Genomic DNA, 26,517 nt, shown 5'->3' on the forward strand with positions numbered 1-26,517 from the left:
TGATAAACAACTTCAGCAAAGTGGCTGGTTATAAAATCAACTCAAACAAATCAGTAGCCTTCCTCTACATGAAAGATAAACAGACTGAAAAAGAAATTAGGGAAATGACACCCTTCACAATAGTTGCAAATAATATAAAATACCTTGGTGTGAATCTAACCAAGCAAGTGAAAGACCTGTATGACAAGAACTTCAAGTCTCTGAAGAAAGAAATTGAAGAAGATCTCAGAAGATGGAAAGATCTCCCATGCTCATGGATTGGCAGGATTAATATAATAAAAATGGCCATCTTGCCAAAAGCAATCTACAGATTCAATGCAATCCCCATTAAAATCCCAACTCAATTCTTCAAAGAGTTAGAAAAGGAAATTCTCAAATTCATATGGAATAACAAAAAACCCAGGATAGTGAAAACTATTCTCAACAATAAAAGAACTTCTGGAGGAATTACCATCCCTGACCTCAAGCTGTACTACAGAGCAATAGTGATAAAAACTACCTGGTATTGGTACAGAGACAGGCAGGAAGATCAATGGAATAGAATTGAAGACCCAGAAATGAACCCACACTCCTATGGTCACTTGATCTTTGACAAAGGAGCTAAAACTGTCCAGTGGAAAAAGGACAGCATTTTCAACAAATGGTGCTGGTTCAACTGGAAGACAACATGTAGAAGAATGAAAATTGATCCATTCTTATCCCCTTGTACAAAGCTCAAGTCTATGTGGATAAAGGACCTCCACATAAAACCAGATACACTGAAACTAATAGAAGAGAAGGTGGGGAAAAGCCTCGAATACTTGGGCACAGGGGAAAAGTTCCTGAACAGAACTCCAATGGCATATGCTCTAAGATCGAGAATTGACAAATGGGACTTCATAAAATCGCAAAGTTTCTGTAAGGCAAAGGACACTGTCAATAGGACAAAACGACAACCAACAAATTGGGAAAAGATCTTTACCAATCCTTCATCTGATAGAGGGCTAATATCCAATATATACAAAGAACTCAAGAAATTAGACTCCAGACAACCAAATTACCCTATTAAAAAATGGGGTATAGAGCTTAACAAAGAATTTTCATCGGAAGAAACTCGAATGGCCGAGAAGCATCTAAAGAAATGTTCAGCATCCTTAGTCGTCAGGGAAATGCAAATCAAAACAACCCTGAGATTCCATCTCACACCAGTCAGAATGGCTAAGATTAAAAACTCAGGTGATAGTAGATGCTGGCGAGGGTGTGGAGAAAGAGGAACACTCCTCCATTGTTGGTGGGACTGCAAGATGGTGCAACCACTTTGGAAATCAGTCTGGCGGTTCCTCAGAAAATTGGACATAGCATTACCCAAGGATCCAGCTATACCACTCCTAGGCATATACCCAGAAGATGCTCGAACATATAACAAGGACATATGCTCAACTATGTTCATAGCAGCCTTATTTATAATAGCCAGGAGCTGGAAAGAACCCAGATGTCCTTCAAATGAGGAATGGATTCAAAAAATGTGGTATATTTACACAATGGAGTATTACTCAGCTATTAAAAACAATGAATTCGAGAGGTTCCTTGGTAAATGGATGGAACTAGAAATTATCATCCTGAGTGAGGTAAGCCAATCACAAAAGAAGACACATGGTATTCACTCACTGATTATTGGATATTAGCCTAGAACCTTGAAATGCCCAAGATGCAACTCACAGGCCACATGAAGTCCATAAAGAAGGAAGACCAAGTGAGGGTGATTCGGTCCTTCTTAGAAGGAGCAACAAAATACTCAAGGGAGCAAATATGGAGACAAAGTGAGGGACAGAAACTGAAGGAGGGGCCGTCTCAAGACCACCCCACCTGAGTATCTATCCCATGTGCAATCACCAAAGGTAGATGCTGATGTGGAAGACAGGAAGTGCATGCTGATAAGAGCCTGATATGGATATCTCCTCAGAGGCCTTCAAGAGTCAGACATATTCAGAGGCAGATGCCCACAACTAGCCATTGAACTGATCATGGGGTTCTCAATAGAGGAGTTAGAGTGAAGACTGAAGGAGCTGAAAGGGTTTGTGGCACCATGAGGAGAGCAACAATACCAACCAACCACAGCTCCCAGGGTCTAAACCACCAGCCTGGGAGCACTTAGGGGGGGATCCAGGGCTTCAGCTGAATATGTAAAAGTGGAGGACCCTGCTGGGCATAGGTGGAAGAAGAGAACCTTGACCTCATGAAGGCTGGATGCCCCAGGGGGTGGGAATTTTGAGGGTGGGGAGGTGGGAGTGGGGGGGGTGTAGATAGAGGTTACATCCACAGAGAAGAAGGAGGAGGGGCGAGGGGATTGGGGGTTCCGAGGGGGTGGTGGGGGATGGGGTAAGGGGACAACATAGGAAATGTAAATAAATCATCCAATTAAAAAAAAAAAGAAAAAAAAAAGGAAAAAAAATCTTGTAAAAGAAAACATGAAAAAAAAAAAAGAATAAAACCTCCAGTTAAACAAAAAGAAAAGAAAAAGAAAAAGATCCTTCCCTCTCTAAGTTGACTTTAGTCAGGGTGTTTTATCACAATAGAAAATATAAGATACCAGGCAAATGTGGCTGGTGAATATACTTTGGTCTTGGGATGGAGATGTTGAGCTAAGCCTGTGGCTGTGAAGATTGAGGGTGTGGGAGAGGGAGAAAAGTAACCTGTCTGTGTCAAGAGCTGAAAGGGAGGCAGAAGTGTATACTGGAGCCAAAGGGCACAGGATCTCGTACCTATGAGTGCTGGGGGCTAGGGATAGTGACAGAAGTGAGTAGGGCAGCTGAAGGCTCAAGGACCCTTTACCTTTCAACACTGACAGAAAGGTAGTGAACGCTTATTACAATTCTTAACAGAAATAGAAATTTAATATCTGGTAACAGTGTAAGAAAATTAGTAATGCCAAAAGTTATCAAACTAGCATATCATATTGGAAACATTTCAGTTTGTCATAAAAATGCAACATGCATCTAAAATGCAATCAGCAATTCCATATTTAAGCATTTAGTGCAGAGAAATAAAAGCTAACATTTTATATAACGTGTTCAAATATTTAGGGAAATTTAACTTGTGAAAGCTGAAAATTGTAAACAGACAACAAGTCCTTCAACAGGCAGACTGTTATACAAAATGTGATATATATATATCATGTATATCTCAGATACATATACACATACCATGGAATAATACTTAACAAAAAAGAATGAACTATTAATATATACAATGTCTTAAATGAATTTTCAGGCAATTATGGAAAATAAAAAACCAATTCCAAAGATTGCATCCTATGTAATTACATACATACACATATATGTTTTATTATATACATAAACATATATACACATACATGTTTGTTAAAATGGGAAGTTATCAAATTGGAGGTCTGAATAATAATTATGTCAGGAGAAGCGAGCATGGCCCCTGTGAGACTGAGGGAGGCATCCTAGAGATGACGGGAATGGCCTTAATTTGACCTCTTCAATGTCAGTGTGCTGACCACAATATGCAAGATATATACATGTGTATATCTATATAGATATATAGATATATGTATATTTGATATATATTAAATGTGACTTTTAGGGAAATTTAAACAAAGAGAGCATGACCCACTTTGTATTAGTTCTTAAAACTGCACATATAATTATCGTAAAACTAAAAGTTTAATTAATTTATTTAGGTAGGTAGATTGGTAGTTTTGTGCCTCTGTGTGTGTGTGTGTGAGAGAGAGAGAGAGAGAGAGAGAGAGAGAGAGAGAGAGAGAGAGAGGTATATCAAATACAGAGCATGCATATGGGTAATCAAGAATGCTTCTCCCTAGGTTCAGTCATCTTTGCTACAAGCCACTTCTCCAGGGAACCTAAGAACCAAAACGGGCTCAATTTTAATGCATATTTTGTTAATTCTTATATGTGTGTGCAGATGAACTTTTATTATTGTGAGTTCTGTTAATTTGTGGCAGCATAATTCTACTTAATCCAAAACCTTACTAGCAGACACTTAAAATTACTTTTATGGAAAATATCTAATGTGAGAAGCTAGAAACAAGTATGGGACCATCTCCTAGCAAGCTAATTGTACAGAGCTTTGCAATCTACAGTCTAAGAAAAAATATTCACATACTAAGAGATTTCGTATTTTCTGCTTCAAGAACCCATTAAAGCAAATTATTAATAATATGCAATACAACAAGATGATGGCAAATTTAAAGTCTGCATATCAGCAACCGCCCAGTGTTATACTAAGCTATTTATGTCTCTAAAACAAATGGATGCAAAAAGAGAAAGAAATACATTTGTTATTGATTTGTTTCAAACTCACTTTGTTTCTGATTTTGTTTTGTCTTGTTTTGTTTTTTCGAGACAGGGTTTCTCTGTGTAGCCCTGGCTGTCCTGGAACTCACTCTGTAGACCAGGCTGGCCTTGAACTCAGAAATCCACCTGCCTCTGCCTCGAAAGTGCTGGGATTAAAGGCGTGCGCCACTACCACCCGGCCATGTTTCTGATTTTTTAAATGTTGAATTCAATAAAGTGGTAAAGAAAAAAATTTACCTATTTGTTTTAAGTATCAGAAAATTTAAGCAAAAGAATGTATCCTACACATCACATATTGACTCTGACTGACAGCTGAGTTTTAGCTGGATAGCTTTGTGTGACTCTTACCTGTTAACCTCCTTACAGGACCATTTCCAGAAACCTCGCATAAGAAAATTCATGGATGTTTAAGATCCTTATGTAAAGTGACATAAAATTTGCATACAATCTATGCAATCTTCATATACCTTTAAATCATGTCTAACTTATTTATACTAACTACATGATATATATCCTATGTAAGCATACATGTTTCATTCACACATCCAAATATTTTTGTATCCCAGTTGGCTGAACCTGCAAACATATGATTCACAGAAACAAAGAGGGCAATTGTTAATATGTTTTATTTAATCTATTTAGGGGCTCTCTATAAATGCTGTCTGGGTTGAATCAATATGAGGCCAATGAATAGAAATAAGGGAAGATATTTGCCAACCCAAGGTAGTGAATGGTTCTTTTTTTTCCCAAGTTGTAAAAGTCATTGGAAAATAAGATAGCATAGATCTAATGAAATTGGCATAAACTAATTCACCATACAGATATTATAGAAAGGGTTTCCACTGTGAGGGAGTTTCAGTTAGACGACCATGAAGACTCACCTTCCCAAGCAGATGCTATTTCTGTAAGTTCACCCTGGACATTGCATCCCTCAGAGCCTGGTGGACCTGCTTGTTGCGCAGGGTGTAGATGACAGGGTTCAGAAGCGGCGTCACTACAGTGTTTACAAGAGAGGCCTCTCTGTTCGATTCAAGCCTGCTCACCTGTTTTGGTTTCACGTATATAAATACACAGCTACCATACATCAGAGAGAGGACAATGAGGTGGGATGAGCAGGTGGAGAAAGCTTTCTGTCGATCCTTGGCCGATGGGAGACGCAGGATTGAGATTAGTATGTTGCTGTATGCAAATATAGCCGCAAGGACAGACATAAAGAGGACAAGCACAGCGACACCGAAGGCCATTCTTTCAAGAGATTTGGTGTCTGAACAGGAGAGATGAATTAAGGAGCCAAGGTCACAGAAGAAATGAGGGATGACATTAGAGCCACAGAAAGACAACCAGGAAAGCTTCAGAATCACACCACTTATTAGGATGAAGGAAAGAGCATAGCTGAAGAAAACCAGAAGGAAACAGACCCTGGGGTTCATGATGGCTGAGTAGTGCAGAGGCTTGCAAATGGCCAGGTAGCGATCCATGGACATCACAGCCATGTGGAAGAAAATTGTTGACCCAAGAAATAAAAAAGAAAACGCTTGGATGATACAGGGAGTGAAATGAATTGTTCTGTCTCCAAAAAGAAAGATTGACAGGAGCTTTGGGATAACAGTGGAGATGAAACAGCACTCACAGAAGGAGAAACTCCTGAGGAAGAAGTACATCGGAGTCTGCAGGCGAGGATCAGTCCAGGTGATGGTGATTATGAGTGTGTTTCCTGTGACTGAGGCCAAATACACCAGCAGGTGCACGAGGAAGAGGACCTTGCCCAGGTGCTGAGCCACAAGGAAGCCCTCCAGCACAAACTCCAGGACTGTCTCATTCCGCGCCTCCATCCTTACCTCTGCTTCTTTTGCCATCAGCTCTCCTTGATCTGGTAGACAAACCTGCTATCACCAAATAATAATTAACGGTGGGCACTGCTTTTAAAGGTTGCTTGCCTAAGCACAGGGCCTACATGGGCTGCACCTGGTCCTCAGCATATATGTTATGGCTCTTAGCCTGATTTTTTGTGGGACTCTTAAATGTGGGGTCAGGAGTGTCTCTATCTCTTTTGCCCACTCTTGGGACTCTTTTGCTCCTATTGGGTTGCCTTGTTCAGTGTCGCTATGAGGGTTTTGGTCTTGTCTTACTGTATCTTGTTTTGTTGTGTTTGGTGGTTGTCTCTTGGAGACCTGTTTTTTTTTCTAAAGGGAAACAGAGGGGGAGTAGGTTTAGGGGAGAGGGGAGTTGGGAGGAATAGAAGGAGGGGAAAATGTGGTTGGGACATAATGTATGAGAAGAGAATCTAATTTTAATTTTTAAAAATTTTCAAAAAATTGCTCGTCCTTATTATTCTGTGGACTCAAAGTCTAATTTTAAAATATTTTATTGTAAATTACTTTTTCCTTTTCTAATTTCTGAAATACAAATGTGAAATTTGTAGTTTGGTTTTGTGTTGATTTTTAAAATTATATATTCTTAAGATATTACCTTTGGATCATTTCATGTAAGATAAAGAATAAAACTGAGAATCATAGTTTTGAGGATGAAACAAACATACTAGTATCACGCAACATCACAAATGAAATAGTGTTAGTTTCTAGACTTCAGACTTGTGGTATGAAGCCCTCCTATGTGTTGACTGTGGCCTCTGAAAATAGTACTTAAAAGCTAGGGTCCCTACTATCACACTCTAAGCCAGTTTTTAAACAAAGTCCAAATGTGTCATTTCCCACTTCCCAGAATGAGCGCAAATGCCTGCTCCCATGAGATTGGTGACTATCCAGTGACTGAGATTGAGGACCTAGGGGTGAAGATGGCAAAACAGTCCAGGCACAAAGAAGGAAAACAAAGTGTGTAACTCGGGGTCCTGTGCCTCCACCACCCTTGCAGAACAGCACGCCTGCCTCTGCAGTCCTCCACAGTTTACCCATGATCCTTCCCTTCCTGTGGACATTGTTAATAAAAAGATCCCGTTGTGTTTGAAATCAATCACTGAAGACACATTAACTTTCTAAGAGCCATTGCCCAGTAGAAGGCAGAATGGTGTGTAACTGCCCCACAGGGACGAGTGGGCATTTGAGTGAAAACTTGGCACAAGTTAGTTTGCTTTATTTTCTTGATTGCCCAGGTCTACGGCTTTCATTGTGCAGAACCTCAGTGCTGGCTCATGCAGGACTAACCTCTATTTCAGTTGCACATCCTACCCACTGCCACACACTTACCAGGAAGCAGCTCCCAGCAAAAAAGGTGCCTTGGATAGATGTTCCTTCTTCCAACAAAGCGAAATCTTTCTCCTGGGAAACAAAAAACTAAAAATTATAAAAGGTAAATCTTACCAAAAGTTGTATGTCTTTGAGCTATAAAACAAATAACCCTTGCTTTATATTTCAAGCCACAGAAAATGATGAAGGCTACTTATTTTTAAGAAAGAAAGAGATTTCTAAACCTGAGGAAACTAACAGCCACCCTCCTCCCTTACAGAAATCTGACTGGTAAACTCTAGACCCTTTGAGGCAATTTATAATGCCCAAACCCACACTAGCATTTAAGGGAGTTATCATATAGAAATCCAGGATATATTTGTATTCGTTCTATGGACTAGTCACCTACTCCATGGGATGTGATAGCACACTTGCACTACAAAGTGTATTCACGTTATACTGGGCCTGAAGGCATGGACTAACATGAGTGTCGCACCTGGCAGGTTGTACATCCATTCAAAGAAACTTAGGGAAAGAGACAGTAAACGTTAAATCTTCTTGTTTATGGAGGCTGGTAGCTACTTTCTTGTCAACTAGTTACGGAAGACCACACTGGAGAGCTGAAAATAACTGCAGTCATAAATGAGAATACATTTATAGATGCTATTATTATATACTACCACAGGATTGTGTACTGTCCTGGGTGAAGTCACACAGGGTCCAAAAGGGCAAACCTCTAGGACATTCATTAGAGGAATATGGGAAAAGGATTCAAAAGTAAAATGTCACAAAATCCCAGGAGACCTTTCATTGTTTGTTTGTTGGAAACGAAAAATTTCAGGAGAATATTCTAATTAACATTCTACAACCTTCTGACCTCACTCTCAAAAACCTGCATGATCCTCTGTGAAAGTCTTTAGAGGTATATTTGGCATGTCTCCCAAAGTTACATATGTGAGGAAACCCAGGATTGGCTCATGTTTGGCTATGGGTCTCTGCATCTGCTCCCGTCAGCTGCTGGAGGGAGCCACTCTGATGACAACCACATTCATTCGGCACTGACCTATGAGAACAGCAGAATGTCACTAGGAATCTTTTCACTTGTTTTTGTTGTCATTCTTGTTTGGTTTTGCCAGTTGTATTTGTTCTAATCAAAGCCTCTGGGCTATCCGGCCTCTGGTTCGTTGTCATCCAGTGTCAGGCATGGGCTCCCTCTCTGTGGCATGGGCCTCAAATTACACCAGTCATTGGTTGGCCACTCTCACAAGTTCTGTGCCACCAGCTATGACTATTCCTATACAAGTCATCTGAAGACAGAAGGATCTGTTGCTCTTGAGTAATTCACATGTAATTAAATTGACATGTTCAAGTTCTAAGTAATGGCTGGATCTTTTGTGTATTGTACAAAGTTGTATGTTTCATAGCAGCATTTTTGTATACCATATACTGTAACCATCAAGACTGCCCCGTTACTCTCCCTTACATACCTGCTGGTCATCTTTCTTCTGTGCTTTCCTTTCTTACACACACCTTTGTTTTCAACTCTAGATTCTGAATATGCGAGAGCACATGTAATGTTTGCATTTGCCTGATTTGCTTTGCTTAACATAGTCATCTCCAGCTCCACTCCTGAAAATGGCATATGCATCTTGCTTTCTGTTGGCAAATGAAGCAGGATACATGACACACTTTCTTTTATCCACTCATCTTCTGATGGACAGCTGGGATGATTCCATAAACTTTCCATTGCTGGTCCTGCTGTAGCAATCATGCATGTGCAGACATCTTGGTAGTATACTAACCTAGATCTCTTCAGGATTGTTGCTCAGAGTGGTACAGCTGGATCATCTGGTAGCTCTGCCTCTGTGGGGGTTTGTTTTGTTTTTAGGATAAGGGATCTTACTCTTTACCCCAGGGTAGCCTTGAACACATAGCCATCCCCCTTCTTCATTCAGCCTACTGAATGCTGCAAAGGCGGATGTGAGCCACCACACCCAACTTGCTTTTAGACCCATTCAAGAAATCTCATCCTTACTTATTTACCAGATGCAATACTTAAATTCCTACTAAGACTATTCCCTTTCCACATCCTCGCCAGAATTTGTTGTTTATCTGGTCATTGCCAGTATAACTTGAGAGACATAGAACCTCCGTGTGCTTTTGGTTAATAATTTCCTGATGCTGAGGACATAGGAAGTTGTTTTCATATATTTATTGGCCATTTGTGTTTCTTCTTCTGAGAAGTACTTGCTCAATTCATTCATCATCTACAATAGTTTGTGTTTTTTTTTCTACTGTCAGGAAAAGAGGTTAAGCTCTGGAAATCAGACCGAGAGACACTTGAATCCTAGACCCAGTAGTAGTGAGTGTGTTAGAATTTTCTAGCAAAGCAGAAACAGTGGGAAACATAGAACAAACATAAACAGAACACATAGAGAACACTTCTCACATCTCTGTGTTTATTATCTCTAAGTCTTTTATTTATTAATTATCTCAATCTCTTATCTGTATATCTATCTCTTATCTCTCTGTCTGTCTGGAGACTGACCTTTTGAACCTTTTGTATATTCTCAAAATTTATCCCCACAAGCTATGCAGACAGCAGCTTCTCCTATTCTGCTGACTCTTTGTCACTGTGTTAATTCATTCCGTCACCACTTAGAATTGTATAAATGTGATGAGATCCCATTTGTCAGTTCTTGCTGTTATCCCCAGGGCTTTGGGAATACTTTTCAGAAGGTTTCTTATTTGCTTGCTTTTGGTTTTGTTGTTTTGTTTGCCTCTTCCTACATGTCAGTGTTTTCTCCTAGAAGTTTCAAAGTTTCAGGTCCTCCACTGAGGTCTGTGATCTATTCCCAGTTGATTTTATGGAGACAGAGGGGTATGGATGTAGCATCATTCTTCCACCTATGGGATCCAGAGACTGTTTTTCTCCAGTTGTCAGGGTCTGGTGGCTGTGGTTGTATAACTTAGTTTCTGGGTCGTCTATTCTGTTTCACTGGACTCTGTGTATATTGTATGATCATATCATGCTGTTTTGTTGTCATTGTTCTGAAGTATAAATTCCCTGCTCTGATGCCTCCAGCTTTGCTCTTTTGGCTCAGAGATGCTTCAACCACTCCAGGTCCTTTATTCCTTGGTGTTAATTTGAGAGTAGTTTTTAACTTTCTGTGAGAATGACAGTAAGTTTTCATAAGGATCACATTGAATTTGTAGGTTACTTTTGTACTATAGAAAACTTTCACAATATTAGTTTGGCCGGCTGAGGAGTGTGAGTAGTCTTTCAACCTTTCAGTGTCTTCAATTTTTTTCTTTTGGCATTTTGATGGTTTTTGCAGTAGATGGTTTCATCCCCTAGGTTTATTCATAGGTAGTTACTGTGAAAGGCATTGATGTCATGCTTACTGTCTCTGTGTGCTCATTACTGAAGTATGTATGGAAAAGCTACTGATTTTGTAAGCTTATTTTGTGTTTGGATTCTTTTTTAATTTTTTTTATTAATCATTCCATTTGTTTACATCTCAAATGATATCCCCCTTCCTGGTTATCCCTCCACAACCCCCCATCCCTTCTGCCCTCTACCCCCTCCCCTTTGCCTCTAAGGGTGCTCTCCACCCACCCTCCCACTCCTGCCCCACTGCTCCAGCATCCCTCTATGCTGGGGCATCAAACCTCCACAGGACCAAGGGCCTCCCCTCCCATTGATGTCAGACCAGGCCATCCTCTGCCGTGTATGTATTTGGAGCCACGCATCCCTCCATGTACACTCCTTGGTTGATGGTCTAGTCCCTGGAAGCTCTGGGTGGTCTGGGTAGCCAATATTGTTCTTCCTATGGTGGTGCAATCCACTCCATGCTCCTCCAATCCTTCCCCCAGCTCCTCTACCAGTGTCCCCAACTCAGTCTGATGGTTAGCTGTCATTGGTCAGCTGCTGACAGAACCTTCCAGGGAACAGGTTCCTGTCAGGAAATGCCTCTTGGCAACAGCAACAGTCTCAGGGTTTGGCATCAGCAGATGAAATGGATCCCTAGGTGGGGGTGGTTGCTGGATGGCCCTTCCTTCAGTCTCTGCTCCAATTTTGTCCCTCCCCATTTTTGTCTTTTGGACAGAAACATTTCTGGGTTAAAAACTTTGAGATGGGTGGGTGGCCCTATCCTTTGACTGGGAGCTCTGCCTATCTACTGGAGGTGGTCTCTACAGGTTCTCTCTCTCCTTTACTGTGCAGTGGGACCATGCCATCTACAAATATTTTTATTTAATAAGGGATATTTTTTACTTCTATCTTTCCCATTGTACCCATTTTATTTTTTTATTTTTCCTCTTGAATATTATTTTAAGTATTATATTAAACAAAACTTGAAAGTCTGAACATGTTGTCTCCTTCCTGATTTTAAACAAGTGCTCTAAGCTGTGAGATGGCTCACCATCTATACCTGACAACATAAATTCAATCCCCAGGACTCACATGATAGCAGCATGATACCCACAAGTTAGCCTCCAACCTACACACATGAATGTGGCATGTGTGTTAACACACATACAGACACAGACAAAAATACATGTAATAAAATTCTAAAGAAAATTTCATCTCTCCCACAGTTAGTGTAGTGCTGGCTGTACATTCACTGTCTATGCGTTTAGGTGTGTCCCTTCTCTTCCTAGCTTCTACGGGCTTTCATTGCAAGAGCTAATGAGTTGTTAGTCAACAGCTTTTTCTGTATTGTGAGGACTCTTTCAATTTTCTATACCATGCTTGTTACATTGCAAAACAATAAACATTCAAGTCATGTCCAAGAAAATACAAATGTAAAGTTGAACAGAACGACTAAGAAAATTTAGTCTTTGAGAACTAAGTTAAGTAAAGAGACAGAAATAGTTGGCAAGGGTGGGGGAGACTCAAGCTGAAATTAGGCTGGAACAGAAAACTCAGTAACTCTGTTAGGAAACTCAAAAAAACGCCTTACAACCTGAATGGATTAAGTAGAAGACGGACTCTCAGGAGTCAAAGATAGAGTAGGAGAAATAGCCCACATGAGCAAAGAAGACAAAAAGAAATAATAACTCATGGGAAAGGAGCATGCAGGGACTGTGTAACACTATGAAAAGCCCAAATCTTCCAATTGTAGGCATAGTTGAGGAAGAAGAATCCCAGGTCATACATACACCAGTCTTTCAATAAGATCCTAGAAGGTGGCTGGGCAGTGGTGGCGCCTGCCTTTAATCCCAGCACTTGGGAGGCAGAGGCAGGTGGATTTCTGAGTTCGAGGCCAGCCTGGACTGCAGAGTGAGTTCCAGGACAGCCAGGGCTACACAGAGAAACCCTGTCTCAAAAAAACAAAAAAAAAACAAAAAAAAAAGCTTCCTAAGAAAACACTATATAGAACAAAACAAGAGTATTGAAAGCAGCAAGAGAGAAAACAGGAGTCACATATTAAGGAAAGTCCACAGTTCTAAAAGACCATGACTGTCAACATAGACTATCAGCCAAAGATGAAGAGGGAAAAACTTCTCTATGATACAAACAACCTTGGCAAATCCATGCCAAACAAACCAACCCTAAAGAGGATACTGGAAGCAACCCTTTGGATTGAAAAGGGGAATAAACAAAGCCAAGAGAATCCAGAACGAAAAATGAAGTTACAATTAATGAAACAGAAAGTGCAACTCAGAGCAAAAACAGAAGGAAAGAAAGAAAAAATGAGTGCAGTGAACACACGTCTTTAAATATTAAACTAATGAATTAAAAGCCTCAATTCTCCAATCAAAGGACACAGACTGGTTGACAAATTAAGAAACAAAATCCATTTTTCTGCTGTCTACAATAAAAATTGTCTTAGCTTTAAAAATAGGCTTTGCCTTAAGATGAAAGAGTGGACAGAAGTACTTCAATCAAATGGGACAACAAAGCAGTCATTGCTACTATAATATCTGACAAATAAACTTCAGATTAAAACTAATCAAAAGAGAAGAAGAGAGACACTTCATTCTACCCAAAGGGACAACTAAGCAAGAATACATTACTGTCCTAAACATGGATGCACCAAAATCTGGTGTGCTTGATCTCATAAAAAAAAGCGAACAGCTAGAAATAAAGACACAGAAAGTCAACTATTACCTCATACACAATAGAAAAGGCAATGGAAAAAGCAATATAAAATAAACCATAAGGTTAAAAGTTAATAAAAGTTAAGATGGTGATGAGTGAATGAAATAAAGGAAAATGTCAGAGAATGAGAAAGATAATAAGCAAAATTAACTTAAAAGTGAAGGAGCCCACATAGCACTTCGAACGTGGAGCTTCCAACATAAAAAGCTTGTAGGTATCTGGCCTCACTCCCCCTCCCACCTTCCTGTCAGTCAGCCCTCTACAAACCTTGCAGCTCCCCACCGGAAGAGACAGTCCTTATTCTTGTCACTGATGCTCCCTAGTCTGCCTGCCCACTAGTTGCCATGCTCACCATCCAGCCAGGCATCTGCCCAACAGGGAGTCTGACTTCATCGACTACCAAGCCGAGTCTACTTTAGACACTCCATTCACAAATCAAAAAGGATGGCCCCAAGATTAAACACCAATCACCATTCAGCCGGCCTACAATCTGACAGCTTAAGGGTAATGCTAAACATTCAAACAACCACTCAATAAAAGAGAGACCAGATACCCATACCAAGAACTAGTATCAAAGACTCAATTCCAAATTCCTAGATTCCCATCACAAAAAGGAAACAAACAGAATAACTAAGTCAATACAACTCCACCAGAAATTAGAATTTCCAATGTATTGATATATAAGAAAAATAACTTAGATAATTTATGAACAGGACAATAATTTCAAAACAATCATGAATATGTTCAAAGAAATCGAAGAGGAGATAAACAGATGCCCGAATAAGGACTATGAAAATACAAACAGTGGAATGAAATCCTAAAGACTCTTTGAGATTTGAAATTAGAATTTAATAAAAGATGATATCTCTAAAATATTATCTAAGGTAAACTAAATCCTAAAATGAAAAATTCATGAAGTCAAACAATATGATCAGAGGAAAGTACCTCCAACAGATTAAATTATGTAGAAGAGAGAATATCTAGTCTCAAGGACAAGATAGAAGGGGACCACTTATTCAAAGAAAATGTTAAGTCTAAAAAGAAACCAAGAATTTAACATGAAGGAAATGTGGGACACTATAATATGGGACAAAATTATATGGGACACTATCACCCGACCTACAAATAATAGACATGCAAGAAGACAGAGAAGAAACCACAGTGTTTTCAACAAAAACATAGAAGAAAAATTCTCAAATCTAATGAATAGAAGACAGAAAGGCTGTTTAGAGTGTCAAGAGACAAAGCAAGATTTAGTCACATAGATAGACAGGATAGCAGAATAACATTTGACTTTTCAGTGGAAATGCTGAAAGCCAGGAGGGCCTAGACTGTGTTCAAAATATAAATTTAGAACACAAATTACAAAAAGAGATAGTGTATTTGTTCTTCTGTTGGTAAATTTGTTTTTCAAAGACACAGCTCAAGTTCATCTTGATTGTCGAACATATCAACATGAAGATGTTTACAATATCACATTATCATTCTTGTAATACCTGCAGGATATGTGGAGTCACTCCTTTCATGTTTCACATAGAAGGCTTTCCTGGTCCACACAGTCCCTATCACTCTATTTCTGGTTATTCTTGATGGCATTAAACATCTTAGGAGTCACTTCAAAGAACGAAATCCTGTTTTGCTTATTTTCCCTCTGCCTCCAAGTTCTTTGATTAATTGAGTACAAATTACTTGCAAAATTACTCAAATAGCTTCCATTTGAATTCAAATTATGTTCTTAACCTTTAAATTTAAATGATTAGGGGTGTAGAGTTGGTTCAGTGGTTAAGAGCACTGACTAATCTTCCAGAGGTCCTGAATTCAATCCCCAGCAACCACATAATGGCTCACAACCATCTGTAATGGAATCCAATGCCCTCATCTGGTATGTCTGAATACAGCTACAATGTACTCATATACATAAAACATAAATAAATAAAATCTTTAAATGTTTAAACAATTTACATCTCTTTCAAGTAATAGCATTTTCTAGACTATATCCATAATATTTTGTGTCAACAAGTCATCATTTAAAGTGAGTTCTTTACAGCAAATATTAAGCTCTCTCAGATCATGTGTTGCTTGCTATTTTTGTTGTTTCTTTCTCATTTACTCTGTGACCTAAAAACATCCCATATTTCCATCCTGTGAAGAATTTTGAGAATGAGTTTACAGCCTAATAAAAGTTCTATTATGATAAAGTTCCCATGTGCTCATGAAAACAATGTACATCCTATAAATGAAAAATAAAAATCTGCTAATTAGTCAAGCCAAGTTTATTCACTGACAGACTTACCCAATACTGAAGGCTTACTATTGTTCCTCCCTGTTAATAACTGAAGCAATGACATTAGAACTTCCAACCATGGTTGTCTGTTCTTTATTCTCATTCTAGCGATTCCAGTTTTCTTTGTGCTTTAAATCTACCATTTCCTACACACACACACACACACACACACACACACACACACACGTATCAATACTGTGTCTTTCTGATTGGGTCATTTTTTGTACCAGTCTACTTGGAGAGCTACTATTTTATATCATTAGCTTTTTCCTTTTGAAATTTTGCATTTATGGACTTAAGATTGTCTCTATGATCTTAAATTTTATACCATAATTAACTCATATGGTAAAAGCCTCTTTTTTAAAAAAAGTATTAATCAACTTACACTTTGTCATTATGGTAAAGTTGGATTTACCTCTGGGATCTCAATGCTTGTTTCAGTTTGTTATTTCTAGGGTGACCTGCTTAGCTTTTTGTTGCTGTGATAAACACCAAGGCCAAAAGCAGCTTGGGGAGGAAAAAGGTTTATTTGGCTTCCAGGTTACAGTTCATTGAGGAAAGCCAGGGAAGAAGCCCAAGGCAGGAGCTTGAAGTAGAAACGGCAGAAGGCTGTGGCTTGCTGACTTACTCCTATAGTCACAGTCAGCTTCATTTCCCATTGACCCAAGGAAGAAGATAACACTGCTCATGTGTGATAGACCCTTCCAAGTCAGTCAGCAATATAGAAAATGCCCCATAGACGTGCCCACAGGCCATCTGATGGAGGCCACTCTCCAACTGAGGGTCAACTTGACAGCAAAACTGAACAAGACAAAGGTATTTTCCCGCTTTGCTCTCTATTCAGTTTGTCTCATGACACATGACTGAGTAATAAATTCATTTTGTCTTAATGCTAAGATGGATGCCTGAACTCATCCATAGATTCATTTCGAGAAGCATTCTTATCTTCTAGCAATCATTACAGGTAGACTTCTTTCACCTCTGAGGTAATTTCTCCTGAACTCTTTGCATTTCATCAGCATGGTAACCAACATACAACTCTAGACTGCTTAACAATCCATAATTCCTCTGGACTTTGTTGGTCTTTCAGTTTTAGAAATTCAGACTGAATTCAGCCTGGTAAAGGACTGAAAGCAATGGGCACTTTTTATTTCAATGTTTTAGATCTTAGTGAAAAGAGAGGTGTAATGATGTCTGTTTATATGCAAATATTCTTCATGGGCAACAATTGTAGTAAGAGGTGTAAAGTAATTTATTATTAATATCATGACTGTTATTGTTTGTGAGTCATTTAAATTTTAGAATGATGATCACATAAATTTTAAATTCTTGGTACTCATTAATTTAACTCTCCATTCCAAACTCTACCTTCATAGTCTTTCTTTGTTCCTCCATCACTACAGGAGGATACATGGAATCAGAGCAAAAATATACATCAAATAAATGCCTGGATAAACACTTTGTTAAAACTGCAACATGTATGTAATATATATGAGGCTTTGGTCTTATGTCACAAAAGCAGATATAGAGAGGTTTTTTATCACAAGATTAATAATGTCTTCAAATAAAATTACTAGATATGTCAGCCATTGTTGTAATAACAAACATAATTTGATAAGATAACATGGCTGATGATTTATAGAGAACATTTAAATGAATCTGAAAATGATGCTAGAATAACTCAAAGGGAAGGTGCTTTCCTCCTCTGATTTCCGTGTAGTCGAACCCTGGACAGTGCATCCCTCAGAGCCTGGTGGACCTGCTTGTTGCGCAGGGTGTAGATGACGGGGTTCAGAAGGGGTGTCACTACTGTGTTCACAAGAGCAGCCTCTCTGTTGGTGTCCAGCCTGCTTGTCTGCTTTGGCTTCATGTATATAAACACACAGCTGCCATACATTAGAGAGAGGACGATGAGATGAGAGGAACAGGTGGAAAAAGCTCTCTGTCTCTCCCTGGCTGAAGGGAGGTGCACTATTGTGACCACTATATTGCTGTATGCAAAGATGGCTATCACAAGGGAAGTAAAAAGCACAATTAAAGCAAGGTTAAAAAACAGCATCTCAATAGACCTGGTTTCTGAACAGGAGAGACTTGCCAGGGGTCCAAAATCACAGAAAAAATGAGGAATGACATTGGGGCCACAGTAAAATGACTGGGAAAGCATCACAACTGGACCAGCCATGAAGAGGAAACCCAACACTAAACAGACAGTAACGAGAAAGAAGCACCTCCTTGGGCTCATGATGGTTGGATAATGTAAAGGTTTGCAGATGGCCAGATACCGGTCCAGAGACAGAAGAGCCATAAGGAAAAACACAGTTGCCCCGAGAAAAAGAAAGACAAAGGCCTGTGTGAAGCAGGCCACAAAGGAAATCCTTTGCTTCCCTGACAGAAAGATGGTGAGCAGTTGGGGGATAACTGTAGTGATAAAACCACACTCCACAAAGGAGAACGAGCTGAGGAAGAAGTACATGGGTGTCTGTAACCGGTGGTCCTTGCAGGTGATGGTAATTATGAGCATGTTGCCCATGAGGGAAGCCAAGTAGGCCAGCAAGTGCACTAGGAAGAAGAGGATCCTCAGGTGCTTGGCCACAGGGAACCCCTCAAGGATAAACTCCTGGATGGCTGTCCCATTGCTTGTTTCCTCTGCTGTCAGCTGTTCCATTCCTTCAGTCTCTCACTGAAGGGCTTTGCAGAACCATGCCTGAAGGTGGAGAGCTGTGTGTTCCTAAAACTGTAAATGACATGGGAAGGCAATCAGACTTGGTAACAGGGCATCCAAAGTGTCACTTTGACCATTGTTAAGGAAAAATAACTGACTATTACTATGCCTGAATTTATATTACCTAATTACTTTAAAATCCTAGAAGAAATGCAGGTGCCACACATCTTCATTAGGGATAAAGTCACTCAACAGGGTTGGTCATTTTCCCATGTGGTTTTCTGCCTACTGAAATCAAGGTTATATATACCCTTTTATTTATTCATTCATGATACATATTTCTAGTAAAAGCATAGTCATGTCACACAGGCCCAGATAAATATTACAAAGGAAGACTTACAACTTAAAAATCAACCTGAAGCTCGAGTTAGCTCAGGGATGGTGAACTTATCTAACAAGTGTGACACTATGGTTCTAATTCCCACTGACACAAAATGGAAGAAAACAAAACAAATCAGACAAAGCCAGATGTCAGTCCTAGGCACTAGGGACACAGCTCAGCAGTGTGGACGTTAGTTATTCATGCAGAGGTCCTGGGGCCAGTTCCCAGAATGTACATGGCAACTCATCATCTGTAACTCCAGTTCCAGGGGATCCAGTACTCTCTTCTGACCTCAGAGGGCATCAGGCATGCAGGTTGTATGCATACACACATGCAAGCAAAATTCTCAGTACACATAAAATAACAAATCATCCAAAGATTTTAAGTCAGAAGCCATTCATTCCACAAACTGTATTCCTTCATCATACCTTAGCATTTCTTTCCATGTTTGGCCATATTATTATTAGTAACAGAAAAAAATCCTGTAGTTCTGTAGTCCTGTCTGCAGTCCTACAAAGGGGATTATATTAGAAAACCCACACAATGAACTCTAGCTGGATGGTTAAAAGATCATGTCTGGCTGCTTCATCTAGAGCCCCAGACAGTCAAAATTCACACTCCCAGCACCAAGTAAAAAGCCAGGAGTGTTGAAGGGCAGCTGTACTTCCAGCATTGGACAGGGCACAGGCAGGCAGGTCCCGGGAGCCCACGGGATAGGCTAGTCAGTCTAGTTGAAACAATGAGCTCCACATTCAGGAAGAGACTGCAGCTCAAAAAATAGTGATGAGTAAGGGTATCCAAAATCAGCCTCTGTCTCCTACACACACCTCTGTAGTTAAATACTCTTTCCCTGTAAATGGATCATGTCCTTGTATGTGAGACTTAGTCATTCTGGTCAACTAGCATCCATCTCCAGTCTCAGACTGAGCTATCTGACTTAGAACAACCAAAAGCCCTCTCTTATCAGACCTGTGTAACCAGATTGAAGAAAAACAGCACTACCATTACTGCAAACAAATAGCAAGGTGCTCTGTTCACACTGAGGCCACACCCTTGCCACAAGCAGCTCTCAGCAATCAGAACTTTACTCTCTGCTCTTTCCCCTCTAAGAAAAACAAGTCAACACATTGGTTCTGACAGCTCAAATGTAAGTAAATCGATTCTAAATGCTCATAATTTGTCCAGAGGTAAATTCAACATTTGCCAGTTATTCTTCTCCAATCAACTAACAGAGTAAGAACAGTATTAAACCATACAGAAAATATCTCAGTGGAAATCTTGCATGATAACTATGGAAAAACAAGTACACACATTTCCTCATTGTTCTCTGGGAATTGACAAGTGAAACCATCTGGAATTCCAAAAAAGCATTCGTGAGTCTCCAGGACCCCTCACCCCATCCTGCTACCTTGCATATGCCAGCATCAACAAGAAACTCCACTGCTAGGAACACAGTACAGTCAGGGCAGAAGGCAGGAGAATCTTCACTCAATCCAGCATACATTGATAGTTTCCACATTGGAACTATTTGTTTACAAGGCTTTCCAAGGCACTGAGTTTGCCACTCTTACTAACACTACCTCCAAGACATGCATGTTCCCAGACTGAGAAGGAGACTTACACCACCAGGAGCAGAAATGAAAGGGACTTGAATCTGTTCCAAAAGATATTTGGTAGTGGACTGTCCCTTGATACTAATCAGGGTCTACCAGGTCCAGTCAGCAGCACCAAGAAACAGTATGTATCATTAGTGGGTAGAACAAAGCCCTCACAGACCTGTGTCACTCTAGTATCCCTCATGATTGGTAATTGAACAGTGTTGTGAATGGAATATTACTTGATTAATGATAATAATAAGTAAGTTTTTATAAAACATTACTATATCTGATAACACATGATTAGTAAATAAAATGATTCCCCTTTCATTGTGTACAAAGATATGAGCCTCCCCGATGTCTTCATCAAAATATTTTAAAGTGGAGTACATACAATCTTCCAAGGTTCATAAATTCCCAGATTGCGTAACATTGTTAATGTAGGACTGAAAGGTCAAATGAAGGTAGCTAACTAGGCACATGCCTATAATCCAGGCATTCATACGACTAAGGCAGGAAGATTCCTGTGAGTTTGAGTCCAACCTGGAATTCACAATGAGTACTACGCCAGCCAGAACTGAAGAGCTAAATAGCACAACTTGATCTATTTTTTTAAAGTCACATAAAGAATTGGATCCCTGAGCCACTATATAAGTCAGGTTTCTCTAGAGGAAGAGAAGTAGTGGGATGAACACATATTACAAAGAGACATCACTAGATTGGCTTACACAATATGTCTGAGTGGTCCAGCAATGGCTCACTGCACACTGTAGAGACTGAGAAGCCTGTTCTCAGTTCACCGTGCTTAATGCCTTCACAGTTCTAATCTGGTGCTAAAAGCCTGGATAATTCCTGAAGACCCGTTGGTCTTCAGTCCACATTGAAAGGCTGATGAAGCTGAATTCTGATGTCAGCTTTGTTGCTTAACAACAGAGTTGATGCACTTACCAGCAATAAGTGAAGGAGGTCAGGCAAAAGAACTCTTTTTCCTTTATTCTTCTATATATATATTTCATCCAGCCAGAAGATACTATGGTCTCTTGGGAAGAATCTTGTTCTCACAGTTAAACCAGAAAATATCCCCACAGAGTTACCCAGAGGTACATTTCTTAATTGATTCCTGATTCAATCAAGTTGACAACAAAAAATTAACTGCTACAAGTCCATTTTTTTGCCAACATAATACCTAATAAAATATTGTCATATTTAGCTTCCAAAGGAACACAATAACATCATAAGTAGACCTAACATCACACAAATACTGCATTGTGCTGACTAGTTTTAAGTTAATTTAACACAAGCTAGAGTCATTTTGGGAAAGGGAAGCTCAACTGAGAAAATTTCCTCACCAGATTGGCCTGTTGGAAAGTCTGTGGGACATTTTCTTGATTGATGATTGCCCAACTCACTGTGGGACCTGACCCCCCTAAGCTAGTGGTACTGGGAACTATAAAAACGCAGGCGGAGCAACCCAGTAAGTTCATTCCTCCATGGCTTCTGCTTCAGTTGCTCCCTCCAGGTTCCTGCCCTGACTTTGCTCCATGATGAACTGTTACCTGGAGGTGTAAGACACACTAACCTTTCCTTCACATACTGTAGCTGGACATGGGATTTTATCTAGGACAATCGAAACTGTAACTAAGAAAGGAATCAGCACCAGAAATAGAATAATTATTATGACAGTCTTGATCATATATTTTGGGGAGGAGTGTAACTTTGTTACTTTAACTTTTTTTCAAAATCTATTTTTAATGATGATTCTTAAGCACTTCAACCTCTCTTGAAGCCCACCACCCACCAGAGGTAGTGGGGAAGAAAGGAAATGGATGAAGTGAACCTGTTTAGAAAGGTTCTTTGGAGCAACTCCCATCTGTGTTGTCTGGAAATCTACAGTTTGGATCACAGGTTAGCAGCAGCAGCTCAATCCACTCACAAACACTTCATGGATACACCAACAGTCCAGATCAATAGAGTCAGGTTCACAACAATGGTGACATGATCTTGCAGAGACAGCCAGTCTTCAGCCCCAGCTCAAGTCAGCAGGAGGGACCAAAAGGTACACCAGGAGAAGTTCTCCCTAAGACCAAAAACTAAGGCAACAGCACACGTTGGCAAGGATGTGAAGAAAGAGGAACACTTCTCCATTGCTGGTGGAATTGTAAAATGGTACAAACACTCTGGAAATCAGTCTGGAGGTTCCTCAGAAAATTGGAAATAGATCTACTTGAAGATCTAGCTATATCCCACTTAGGTATATATGCAAAAGATGTCCCACCATACCACAGGGGCACATGCTCCACTATGTTCATAGTGGCCTTATCTATAATAGCCAGAAGTTGAAAATAACTCAGGTGCCCCACAATGGAAGAAAGCATGTAGAAAATGTGGTTCATTTACACAGTGGAATACTACTCAGCTATTAAGAATGAATCCATCATGAGTTTTGGAGAGAAATGGATGGAACTAGAAAATATCATCCCGAGTGAGGTAACTCAGACCCAAAATGACATGTATGGTATGCACTCATTAATAAGTAGATATTAGCCGAAAAAGTACAAAATATAATCTTCACAACTCAAGAAGGTTAACAAGCCAAGTGAGGATGCCTCAATCTGACTTGGGAGGGAGGAGAAAGCAATCACGAGGGGAACAGAGGGAGGAAGGGACCTGGGTGGGAGAGGACACAGGGAGGAGAAGGGGAAAACATGATCAGATATTGGAGGGGGACAGGACTGAAGCCCTGAAGGCCAGCAGAAAGAATGGAAACAGGCAATCTCAGGACGTAGGGGGTGTGAGGAGCCGTTAGAATGTACAGGAGACCTTGGAGGTGAGAAACTCTCAGTACTCAAAGGTTGGAACCTTGGATGAGGTGCTCTACAGTAGGGAGGGGGAACTTGTGGAGTCTATCACCAGTGGAGGGACAGGACATCAAGTGGAGGGAGGGGGTTGCTATCTGTCTTAGTCAGGTTGTCACAGGATTACTCCACTATGCTGGTACCAATTTGTCTTAGTCAGGGTTTCTATTACTGTAGAAAACATCATGACCAAGATGCAAGTTGTGGAGGAAAGGATTTATTCAGCTTACACTTCTACATTGCTGTTCATCATTAAAGGAGTTCAGGACTGGAACTCACACAGGGCAGGAAGCAGGAGAGGGTGCACAGGCCATGGGGGAGGATGTTTCTTAGTGGCTTGCTTCCTCGGCAACTAGGCTTCACCAATAGCCTCTCATAGACTCTCTTCATGGTGCCAAACCTCAACTCCTTTGCATGACCCCTTCAGTCCTGGGCCATCGATTGCAACTGAGGCTGCACCTTCACCAATGGCCTTCCATGGCCTCTCATGGTGCCAAGTCTCAGCTGCTCTTCATGACCCCTTCATGCCTTCAAAGCCACCACCTGGGTGACTTTTACACATTACCAAGTCCAGCCACAGCACAAGGTACAACATTGACTATCTCTCTAACTTGGCCTCTTTGCTCTCAGAGCACACACCTTGTCTTTTAGGCTCCAGCTGCTTATACCCTACTCCTGGTACCAATTTGTCTTAGTCTGGTTTTCACAGGAATACCTGACTCCTGGTACCAATTTGTCTTAGTCAGGGTTTCTATTCCTGCACAAAACATCATGACCAAACTGCAAGTTGTGGAAGAAAGGGTTTATTCAGCTTACAATTCCAAATTGCTGTTCATTACCAAAGGAGGTCAGGACTGGAACTCACACAGGGCAGAAAGCAGGAGCTGATGCAGAGGTCATGGAGAGATGTTTCTTACTGACCTGCTTCCTCTGCCTTACTCAGCTTGCTTTCTTATAGAACTCAAGACTACCAGCCCAGGAATGGCACCACCCACAATGGGTCCGGCCCCCTTGATCACTAATGAGAAGATACCCTACAGCTGGGTCTCATGGAGGCATTTCCTCTACTGAAGCTCCTTTCTCTGTGATAACTCCAGCCTGTGTCAAGTTGACACACAAAACCAGACAGTACATGATCCCACAGTCAAAAGCTCTGACCCAGAATTGGTCCTGTCTGAAGGAACTGCAGGGACAAAAGTGGAGAAGGAGCCTGAGAGAAAGAAGGTCCAGTGACAGGTCCAAATTGGGCTCCAGCTCAAGGGGAGGCCCCACGACCTGACACTGTTACTGATGCTGTGGTGAACTTGCAAACAGGAGCTTAGTGTGGCTGCCCTCTGAGATGCTCAACAAGCATCTGAATAAGTCAGATGCAGATACTAGTACCCAATCAATGGAAAGAAGCCAAGGACCTCTGTGGTTGAATTGGGGAAAAGCTGGAAGAAGCTGAGGAGAAGGGTGGCCCCATGGGAAGACCAACAGTCTCAACTGACCTGGACTCCCGAGATCTCTCAGGCACTGAGCCACCAACCAGGCAGCATAAGTCAGTTGATAGGAGGCCCCAGTCACATATACCGCAGAGGACTGCCTGGTCTGGCCTCAGAGAGAAAAGACACACCTAACCCTCGAGAGACTTGAGGTCCCAGGAAGTAGGGAGGTCTGGTGGGGTGTGTATGGGGGCATCGTCTTGGAGGTGGGAAGAGGAGGTATGGGAGGGGAGGAATCTGGGGGCAGGCCAGGAGGGGGGTGAAGACTGGACTGTAAAAAAAGGATTAAAGAATAAAAATAAAAAAGATTCCCAAAAAGGAAGAAAAGGTCATATGGAAACTTGCTACCAAATAAACTTCCTAAAATATATACATAAATATATGCATATACATCCACATACATATGTGTAAGAAAGTGTCTAAATGGACATACCCTATAATGAGGGAATTGGAGATACTACCTCTGCTAGATACCACAGTAGCAAATAAAATTCATGGACAATGAATTGTCCCTATTTGAGTTATTTGCCAGTAGAGTCCCATAAACTGCTAACATTACCGGCTATTGCCATTGTTCTTGGTTACCCTCCATAAGTTGATTGTAAGACCCTATTGCTGCAAATACGCCATATGTTAGTCAAATCATGGAGAAATCAAGTTGGTGCCCACCTGGAAGCGTTATCACTACAGGCTTTTCTTTCATTCTGGTGAAAGGCACCATTGACATTACCAGAGGAGGAACGTGATCGTGAGTCTTACCCAGCCGTGAACTGTGAGAACCGCAATGATGACTGGCTTGGCGAGGTTAGCCCAATGGAGCAATAGTGGCTCGTGTGTCATGGGAGTGCCTGGCCAATTTCTGTTTTGACTTAGAACCGTCTCCACAAAATAGAACCAAGACAAAGTGAATAAGATAAGTCTGGCATTATCTTATCCTCTGTAGAGGAGAACCTACTACTATTGTTTTGATATATGAACATTTAATCCATTCCTAATGGATTAATATTACACCCACTGCCTTGGTTGGTGTTCTATTGCTGTGAAGAGTCAACTCTTATAAAGAACAGCATTTAATTGGGGCTTGCTTATAGTTTCAGAGGTTTAGTCCACTGATGTCATAGTGGGGAGCATGGTGGCATCCACACAGATGTGGTGCTGGAGAAGGAGCTGAGAGTTCTACATCCAGATCCAGAAGCAGCACAGAGAGACAATGGGCCTAGCTCAGGCTTCTGAGACCTCAAAGCCCGCCCTCAGTGACAGTTTCTCAAACAAGGCCACACCTACTCCTAAAAGGTCACACCCCCTAATACTACCACTCCCTGTTGGCCCTGTATTCAAATCAATGGGCTGACAAATCTATGGGCCCATAAAGCCCATTCTTTTTCAAAGAAACACACCCATAGATTAGTGCATTCCTCAAGTCTCACTGAAGAATATTCTTCTTTCAATAGATGGCAGTTAACACATAGAACCACACTAAGCAGACCACGTGATGGTCATTATGCAGAGAATAAGAATGACAGGGTGCTCAACAGTGATGAGATATCGATATCAAACCCCTCCTCTTATGGTTCATGGATCAGCATGGAAGAGGGTTTGGAAAGATCGTTCAAGCCAGAGATGGTGGGTGACTAGACTGCAAGAAGAT

The 26,517-nt window shown here is 40.7% G+C and overlaps 2 protein-coding genes across 2 annotated transcripts; both read right to left on the minus strand.

The window, feature by feature from the left end:
• Positions 1 to 5,215: 5,215 nt before the first annotated feature.
• LOC114609255 (olfactory receptor 6C75-like) lies at positions 5,216 to 6,175 on the minus strand. Its single transcript, XM_028753578.1, has one exon. The coding sequence runs from the start codon at positions 6,173 to 6,175 to the stop codon at positions 5,216 to 5,218; it is 960 nt and encodes a 319-aa protein (XP_028609411.1).
• An 11,397-nt stretch (positions 6,176 to 17,572) lies between these two features.
• LOC114609247 (olfactory receptor 6C4-like) lies at positions 17,573 to 18,556 on the minus strand. Its single transcript, XM_028753570.1, has one exon. It carries the CDS (start codon positions 18,554 to 18,556, stop codon positions 17,573 to 17,575), a length of 984 nt encoding a protein of 327 aa, XP_028609403.1.
• Between the last annotated feature and the right edge of the window lie 7,961 nt (positions 18,557 to 26,517).

Source organism: Grammomys surdaster, unplaced genomic scaffold, assembly GCF_004785775.1.
Source record: "Grammomys surdaster isolate TR1022 unplaced genomic scaffold, NIH_TR_1.0 125950, whole genome shotgun sequence".
Taxonomy (NCBI): Eukaryota; Metazoa; Chordata; class Mammalia; order Rodentia; family Muridae; genus Grammomys; species Grammomys surdaster.

Excerpts from the sequence above, each read along its gene's own strand:
- LOC114609255 (XM_028753578.1), bottom strand. The coding sequence starts at position 6,175 with ATGGCAAAAGAAGCAGAGGTAAGGATGGAGGCGCGGAATGAGACAGTC.
- LOC114609247 (XM_028753570.1), bottom strand. The coding sequence starts at position 18,556 with ATGGAACAGCTGACAGCAGAGGAAACAAGCAATGGGACAGCCATCCAG.